The sequence below is a fragment of the Pieris brassicae genome, chromosome 8, assembly GCF_905147105.1.
Source record: "Pieris brassicae chromosome 8, ilPieBrab1.1, whole genome shotgun sequence".
Classification (NCBI taxonomy): Eukaryota; Metazoa; Arthropoda; class Insecta; order Lepidoptera; family Pieridae; genus Pieris; species Pieris brassicae.
Window position 1 is genome coordinate 10070460 of NC_059672.1, and position 9556 is coordinate 10080015.

Below are 9556 nucleotides of genomic sequence, written 5' to 3' on the forward strand. Positions count from 1 at the left end.
ACATAGCTTCAATCCGTTTTAAAAGTGTTTTCTTAATGTGTAAAAGGTATGTTAACAAAAGACAATACTAAGAATGTATATGTTGCTTTGGGATGAGCAAGATTGGAGATACGAGGAAGCAAACTAACAGTTTCGCCCGTTGCTTGTTTCCCTCGTTTTCGAAGCCTTTATTGACCAATTTTTTCAGTCGAGTTTTTCAATCAATAATTCATTCTAAAACCAGTAGACTCTTTAAGTATTTAACAAATATATCAAAAGTAAAGTTTACTAGTCGGAATTTAAAGAATTTTTTCGAAGGTGTCTTTTGTGGACGCCCGGGGACTCCCCTAAATACGGCCCCGAATAATAGAAATTTGAGCAAGGTTACGGGACGAATTAGACCCGTATGTCGATACCACTGTATTGGAAAAAAAAGACGACGTGTATTTCATATTAATGTTAAATCTTAAAAAATTAGTACAAAGTTCGACCAAGCTAGTATAAAAACTAGTAACCATAAAATCTACTCTATTATAATGACATAAAGTCCATAATGCCTTACACATATAACAACAAATATAATTTGTCCCTATATCATCTGGGTCCGTTAAGACTCTTGATAAATAGGTACAAAAACCGGTGCTATTTCGCTTTGCCATTCTTGAAGCTGTTTTGGGGCGTCACCGAACTATCGGAAATACTATTTTGCGACCATTTATTGTCTATATACCATCCACACATGCGTTTAACGGCGTTTTCCCAACGGGAAATCGTGACGTCGTACGATTTTTTGATGTGCGCCCGCGGCGTAAATACAGTACCGATTTTGCGGAGGGATTTCAGTTCCTCTTTCGATTTGAATATACCTGAAAGTTAAAAATGAAAATTGTATTATTTATATGTATATAAATTCAAAAAGGATCATCCTGATATGTCTATGTCGCAGTTAAGTAGTTAAATCAGAGAGTTAATTGAATCTCTAGACAGTTTATTAAAAATCGATATTCAATCAAGTCACTAAAGTTCCGTCAGATAAGTGAGTGAACGAAACGTTTAACGTTCCTAGGCAACAAGACTAACCTAACCTAACCAATTTACAATAAAGCAAAACACGGAATTCCAAGCTCTCAGTTCTTCAGGATCACACCGAAATAACAAATGAAATAATCATGGCGGAGTCTTGTTTTAGATTGTTAATCAACACGCTGGCAACATATGTTTCCGAGAAATTTGTTGGCAAACTACTACTACTACATACATTAAAGAAATTCAGCTTGGATGCCTAAATAATAAAATACATTGCACTTTTCTTAAAGTACCAGTCGTTATTTATTAATTTATTTCTGTTATTATATGTGTGGAAATAAAAAATAAAAATCTAGAAATTAATTAATCACATTTGCTATCAGAAAAACAAAAAAATAAAATAAAAATCAATTTAGTATATAAACAACACATTAATCTACTCTTTAAAATAAGAAATGAATGAACGAATGAATTAACGAATAAATCAATGAACGAATGAATAAATGAACGAATGAATAAATGAACGAATGAATAAATGAACGAATGAATAAATGAACGAATTAATAAATAAATCAATGAATTAATAAATGAACAAACTTATGAATGAATTAACAAATTAACGAATTAGTGAGTAAACCAATGAACGAGTGAATTAATAAATGAACAAACATATTAATGAATTAACAAATTAATGAGTAGCTAAATGAACGAATGAACACATGTATGAATGAATGAATCAACGAATGAACGAATGAATAAACGAATGAATGAATGAATAAATTCTTACCTAAAGTGAGTCCAACTAAATGAGCACACCCAAGCGAAGACATTTCAACTTCAGCCGGTCTTTCCACTTTGAGCCCTGTGAGGTCCGCTACCAATTGGGCCACGAAATCATTGTTAGACACGCCACCGTCCATACTAAAATATATTCATTTGTCTTTACTAACACGTTCAAGGCCAACTATCAAATACAGGAGCGTATAGTGAATGTATAATTCAAAATTTTCATCGTCGAATATTGATAAACTTGACAATTTTATTATTTTGGTTTAATTAGAATAACAAAAACGTAACTTTCTTATAAAAACTAAATCAGTCAAATAAACAATTATCAAAGATTAAATATATAAAATATTCTCATGTATATCTGTAACAACACACTTCCGAAACGGCTTGTTTTGTTAAAATTTTCCAATTGGTACACAGAAAAGTTCATAATTTTTTTTATATAACTTGGCAGTAAAAAAACACCCTTTTAATAATCAGGACCGGATTTAGAGGTCTGAAGGCCTCGGGACAACAAAGGAGTGGAGGAAGAAATTATTTTCCAAATCAAAAAAAATACTCGAGTTTTTCAATTAATAATTTAGTAGATTTTTTGAGTATTTAACAAACATATAAATACATCAACATCAAACAAATAAATCAAAAGAAAAGTTGTTTACTAGATTTCTTAAGTCCGAAGTCTCTATTTGTGGAGACCCCGGGGCTATAGCCCCGGCTCCCATCATCTAAATCCGGCCCTGCAAATATTATCCCCCATTTTTTAAGTACAGTAATAATTTTTAATACCAAAAAATTGCCGAGTCGGCCTAACAACGATCAGAATCAGAACAAAATATACCTTACCGTATAGTATTAAACGTATAGTTCGTTTCCTTGCGTACACAATCATACAACTGCGCCGTACGGAAGGCTATCGCCTCCAAAACCGCGCGTACTAAGTGCGACTTAGTCGTCGAAGGCTTCATTCCTATGAAGCCTGAAGCCGCCGTACAATCGTTGTATGGGGGCTGTAAATACATAGTATTGTCTTTGGTTAACATAGCTTTTACACATTGAAAGAAAACATTTTTTAACCGAATTAAAGCTATTTGTATTATTATTATTACATCAATTTTAATGATATTATATAATGAACGCCACGGATAAACAATCCATTTTTTTTGATCAAACACCTCACACGTAAAAGGAGGAAAATCAGATGCTATAAGAAGTTTATACATGTGTGAAAGCGACATGAAAACTTAAGAAGGCGCAGCGCTAACCAGATCCAGGCATCAACTTTTACTGAAGTGAAACATCTTTATCGGCGTTGGAAAAAAATTACCGTCACATTTTTACGTTACGCGCCATCTTTTTCTTGACCCTACCATGGTTGATTCGAAGAGATTCGAAGCCATTAATAACAAAAATAAATAATAACGATAACAATGACAGTAATAATTCTATTACAATTAATGAAGTTCTGTAATAATCTTAGTATTATAAGGTAAAATGAAATAATTGTATTATTTGTATTCATGTCTATGATAATAAAAGGCTTTTGTTAAACTTTATCGAATTAGGTATTTGGTATTTCCGAACCAATTTGAATTAGGGTCCTTCAAGACAACCGCGTACCCATTCTTAAAAGGCCGGCAACGCACTCGCGAGCCCTCTGGCATTGAGTGTCCATGGGCGGCGGTATCACTTAACATCAGATGAGCCTCCTGCCCGTTTGCCCCCTATTCTGTAACTTCTGTAAAATTGCATATAGTAGATCATTTTTTGAAAAATAAGGTCATAAGGAAGTTTTACTTCCTTCGTGTGTACACTGCGTTTTTTTGTAGAACAGGAGGCAAACGGGCAGAAGGCTCACCTGATGTTATTTAATATCGCCGCCTATGGACACTCTCAATGCCAAGGGTCTCGCGAGTGCGTTGCCGGCTTCTTCACAATCGCGTAGCCCGCAATATCGCAGCACAACTTATAAGGGGACTCTTTGTATTGAAAAAGTCGCTTGGGTCCGCCTCGCACCAATTTAGTTCATTAAGTCGCCATACTTGTTTATTTTATAAATTATTCCAACCATAATCACGGGAATGGTTCATTTCTAACTTTTATAATTCATTTATTTGCAAGTTTATTAGCACAATCTTCCATAAAATGGCGTGCAAATATAAAAATTAAGACAATTTTTCAATTCAATTAATCAAAAATATATTTGTCTTAGTCAAAGAATTTTATATACAAAGATAACGTACGAGCCAAGGTATTTTGCTCACTCGGGCATTATTATACTTTTATAAGCGTGGGGATTTCTTGATCCTCGGACTTACGCCCCGAGAGTACAACCAGATGCAGGAGAGACGCTAAAGAGTAAAATAAAATGCTCTATTATTTAAAGAACCTCGATGACCCAGGAACAGTACATTTTAGTCCTTCGAGCCGGATCAAAAAATATCTGGATTCTGAAAATTGTTCTTACCCCTAGTCCACTAAAAGCCGGTATGAAGAACGCACCATCTGAATCCGGGACCGACATCGCTATGTCAGCTGTATCTTCTGGTTTTTCGAATAGGCCTGGAAATGGGACAATTAATAGGAAAATAAATTTTGATATTTTAAAATTTAATCAACGCTCTGCGGGAGTATTTGGAACTTTGGAAATCGAATTTATGAGGTATCAAAAAATATCGAAATCTCGAATTTAGTTTCCGATGTTTTTGTGGACATACATGCATATGTTAGATCAAACTGATAACCATTTTTTGAATTGGGTTACAAATTTGTCAAAAAAATTACAGCTGTCAAATTTACCATTATTATGCTAACTCAAAAACTTACCCAAATTATGGGCCCATTTAATAATACTAGCGGTGTCGTTATTGGCCCCTTCCGCCGAGAAGACCAATTCCTGCCCCAATCTCCACCCCACTACAGGATAAAGACCCGATACGCTGGCGTGGGGCGAAGAACCCGTGTTTATGTTGAAGAACGTCCCAGTCCCCATCGTTAGCTTCACGTCTCCAACGTCGAAGCAACATGAGCCCCACATGGAAGCTGTTTGGTCAGCTATCTGGAGGAAGTTATTGAGTCAGGAAAATACCATAAGCATCTCAAAATTCGGTCACATTATGTACGATGACGTCACGAATACGTCAATTTCTTGACCAATCACAATCCTTTCTTATATTCTATATACGGGTATACAATACCCTTTACAGTTCTATAGTACCCTAGATGGGTGTAGAATACCCACGTTCGTATTGATGTTGTGGAATCATAAATAAGACATAGTTGCCTTTACATAGTTAACTGCGTTTTTAACTAGATCACTTACGTACTATTTCTTACTATAATAAAACTTAACCAATTAGATTTAGTAATTATATATAAGTAACATTATTTACATGACTAATTTACGCATGTACTACACATGCGTTAACAAAATATAATATTTTTGTTAGTACGTTCCAACATTTACACAATAAGTCACTTAAGGTCACTCACACAACTCTTAATGGGTATAGCATGCCCCCATATCTCCTTCGATGTACTGGTAAAGTGGTCGCCTGCAGTGTCTACAATTGTGGGCAACATGTCTAAGGATATACCAAATATGGACATGGCCCACCCGGCCCACTGCATAGTGAACGGGTCGAAGAAACCCGTCGCTGACGCTGAAGATATATCAGTCATGTGTATTTTCTTATCTGGAATTAAAACGATTAATCGAATGAAATTCCTAAGCGATAAGGAATGCAAGCGTTTGTTGTTCAGTGTTCGCCAACTAGAGCGATTACCGCACCTTAACTTACTAGAGTAGTGGACTGTATACATGTCGCAGTAAAGTAGTTAAATCAGAGAGTTAATTGAATCTCTAGACAGTTAATTAAATATCGATATTCAATTAAGTCGCTAGCATTTTAATTTATATATAGCAGCGTCGAAAACGTTTAACTATCTGTCTGATCGAAAGCCAGCGTGTTGATTAACAATGTAAAAGATGGTAAAACAAGACTCCGCCATGTTATTTCATTTGTTATTGTTATTTCGGTGTGATCGTAAAGAACTGAGAGCTTGGATATTCCGTGTTTTGCTTTATTGTAAATGGTTAGGTTAGGTTAGTCTTGTTGCCTAGGAACGTTTAGGAAACTCATTAAACGTTTCGTTCATTCACTTGCCTGACGAAACTTTAGCGACTTGATTGAATGAATTTTTAATTAACTCTCTATAAATTCAATTAACTCTCTGATTTAACTACTTTACTGCGACATACATATTTAGTCGAATGTGACTGTTAACCAGTAAACTGAAAAAGATATTATCTACCAACAATTCTTCGGTTCTAGATTACGTTTTTGTATACCTCTCCGATATATATAGATATATCTCTAAAAACTATCAACCAATTTCGAGGAAAATTATCACTTTTTCTTTGTCCAAACAGAATGCAGACACAAAATTTAACACAACAATATCACAAAGGTAAAACTACTAAACTTGCTTTTTTTAAGTCGTTAAACATCAGCATACTAAGGCCTACAAATTGTACATAACTATAAAATTCTTGTTAAATTGTATATTAAAAAAATTCAAGAAAATCTCCTGAGTTTTGTTACATTAATACATTCCAGGTAATTTATATGTATCAAAATACATGTTCCTCTAATTGTTTCAGAATTTAAAAGCATGGTACAATTTTTTACAAATACTTACAATTATAAGGGCTATTTATAGAAATCATATCTTAAATATAATAATATTCACCTGTCATTTTATATAAAAGCCATGTGTCTAATGTGCCAAACATTGCATCATTTTTCTCAATTGCAATTTTCAATTCAGGTACATTAAGTAAAGCCCAATAGAGTCGTAGAGTAGTCTGAAAATAAATTTTATTGAAAAACAAAGATCATTATTTAATATTGTTACAATTACAACATAATAGACTGTATATCTTCAGTACTAGCTTAAAAATAGTTTGTCATATTTGGCTTTCCGAATGACTACTAAGTTTTTGGACTAAAAAATATCAATTTTATTGATTTTTTAACACATTGTTGCATTACAATATAAAAATTGAACATGAGAACAATGAGAGAAGAGAAAAAAACGTATTAAATTATATAAGGTAGGCAAGAAATGCAAAAACACATATAACACATAGATATTACTACAAATCTAAACAGGAACAAAAAAACAAACTAAACTAATGAAAAGGATACGTTAGTAAGAATGTTAGGGATACAATGTGGACAGGTAATGTTTGTACAGAAGAAATTTAAAGGAAGATAGAGAAGGAGCTAAGTGAATAGGAACGGGAAGTGAATTCCATAGTCTAACTGCTAGTTAAGAGCTGCTCGAGACTCGAGACGCTGCACTGCTAGAGAAGTTAGCATTCGCCAAGAAAGGAGGAGTTATGAGATGGGATTTCAAGGATATAGTTTTCGGAAGAGTGTGGGCGACAGCTATAGGCTCCCAATAATTTGAAGAATTTTTGAGATAGGAAGGAGTTTTATATTATCTATGTAACATTCAAGGTTGCTTTTGATTTTGCTACACTTTAAAACTATTTCAAATCCTCACCTGATTATTTGAAAATTTAAAAACACTTCCAGCCTTAAATCTTTTACTTCTTGATACCATGTATAATACATAAGCACCAACCTTTATAAACTGAAAAAATAAACATAAGAGATTTCAAACAATTGTACAAATGCATTATAAAACTGTCCTGTCACTGCTCTGCAAGACTACGATTTTGATAGTCTGCGACAATGAGAGTTGGGATGTAACAAAATTCAGAAAATAATTAAATACAATCTGGATTGGTTAAACTAAATTTTTCACTATAAGTTCATAGATTGGTAAGATGAGTTGCCATGATTATTAATAAACAATGGTGCTTGTAGCACATAACTTATTTTTTCAAATGCAACCTTATTTAATAGGTACAAAACAAAATGATTAGCAAAATAAATACAGGAAACACCTTGGCAATAGAGAATTTATGGAATTAACCCTGTATAATAATGATCATTATAACTTATATACATATAATGTATGTCATTATGTTATTGTTTGAACCTTTGCACTTAAGTTATTATTAATATTGAAGATTATGTAAATGTTCTAAAGATTCTTTTAGTAGATTATTAGAAAATTATGGTAATAAAATTGTAACATCTATCAAGGAATATTCATGTAAGAGCAATAAAATTTATGGCATGATTATATACACTTTTTTGCAACTTAACCTACTAATAATGTTTTATACACACCCTCCACAAATATGAATTATTCCAATATTTAACTAATTTATCAGCCCTTAAATCCTTCCATGTGATGAATCTATGAAATGGTCTTCCTGTTACTCTAGACCATGTGGTAAAAGTACTCCGCTGTGTTGAAATTCCCATCGCAGTTATTTGTCTAGGATTTAACTTGGCACCTGAATTTTAGAAAATTGTATTTAAAATGTTTAGCCTAATTTAAAAAATGTCATATTATCATAATTATTATACTCTTTAAGAAAAGTAATACAAACTATTTAAAGCCTTATTAATGACATCAACAACAGAGTTCCATAATTCATCAGGATCAATCTCTACATAGCCTGGTTCTGGATAGTGCAGTATTACCTGAAAATATTATCACCTGCCATATAACATTTCAAGTAAATATTTACCTAATTATTATAGACTACCATTTAAGAAGCCCCACAAAAGTAAACAGTTTGTAAAAACGTAAGATGTAATTGCTTAAGAAAGTTTTCAATTTATTATCAATGAGTATTATATAGCATTAAATACAATATTATAATATTTATCAATTAGGGTGGGTTCAATGGTGACGTGCATTTCGTTCGTAATAATATTAACTTGCTAAAAAACTAAAAACCATCATTTTGTAATGACAAAATATAAAGTTCTTTGAACATCAGACTTAAATAACTTTGCAGCATCACTATAAGTGCACTGAAATTTTATGAAACCTAAGCTGTGTTATAAGCATTATAATTTGATTAAACTATAAATTTCATATAAATTTATTTGATAAAAGAAACAATACATACGTGATCAACTGCCTTAGCTATAGTTTCTGTACGAGAGTTGTAAATAAATGCTCGTATGGTTGTAGTTCCAATATCCAATGACAGAATATATTTTTCTTCCATTATTTCCGGAAATTGCAAGTTCTATTTACAGTATACACAAAAACATTGGTATTTTAAGTTATTTCTCTGCGCAATGTTTATATTTAAGAGCATTAAAAAACTAATAATAATTGCACGTGGAAAATCTGTACACAGTACTGAAATAAAATATTTAATACACTATAAATGTTGTATTTTTTCCATTATAATTGTTACATTGAACTATTATTTATTTTTGGTACTGGATAGTGGAGTGGACAGCGGACACTGAACTTTTACTTGCATAAGTTACACAGAATATGAAAATATTTAATATTTTCTAATGAGTGACTATTCGAGTTTACGCTGTCAGTGACTAGACGAACGTCAGTGTCCGCGTCGTTACGATTATTGCTAGTGTGCTAAAAGAAGAAGTAAGCGATATCTTCCGTGCAATAAAATACTGTGGTCCATAAAAAACACAATTTAACATAAATTACGATACAGATATACAAACAAAGAAAAAAGAAAGAACAACAACAAAAAAGAAAGGTAGTTGGCTGTCAAGTATAGTAATTTATTTATGTTTCAACTGTGACAAACCACAGTATTTAATTAACAGTATACTGCTTAAATTGCTGTCTG

At 32.7% G+C, this 9556-nt stretch overlaps 1 protein-coding gene across 1 annotated transcript; it reads right to left on the bottom strand.

Annotated features, from left to right (window-relative positions):
* On the bottom strand, positions 1-9199 carry LOC123713250 (putative glycerol kinase 5). The gene is made up of 11 exons (XM_045666837.1): positions 8852-9199; positions 8324-8417; positions 8058-8227; positions 7363-7452; positions 6544-6658; positions 5284-5486; positions 4618-4849; positions 4259-4353; positions 2638-2801; positions 1793-1926; positions 1-845 (listed from the first exon to the last, which is right to left on the bottom strand). Exons 1-11 carry the CDS (start codon positions 8951-8953, stop codon positions 622-624), a joined length of 1623 nt encoding a protein of 540 aa, XP_045522793.1. The 5' UTR covers positions 8954-9199; the 3' UTR covers positions 1-621.
* Positions 9200-9556: the final 357 nt, after the last annotated feature.

Bases quoted from the DNA above. Each gene is read 5' to 3' on its own strand.
- LOC123713250 (XM_045666837.1), bottom strand. From the start codon at position 8,953: ATGGAAGAAAAATATATTCTGTCATTGGATATTGGAACTACAACCATA. The intron at 8,228-8,323 runs GTTTGTATTACT...TCTAAAATTCAG, and splicing joins CATTAATAAGGCTTTAAATA to GTGCCAAGTTAAATCCTAGA. The intron at 4,850-5,283 runs GTGAGTGACCTT...AACTTCCTCCAG, and splicing joins CTATACCCATTAAGAGTTGT to ATAGCTGACCAAACAGCTTC.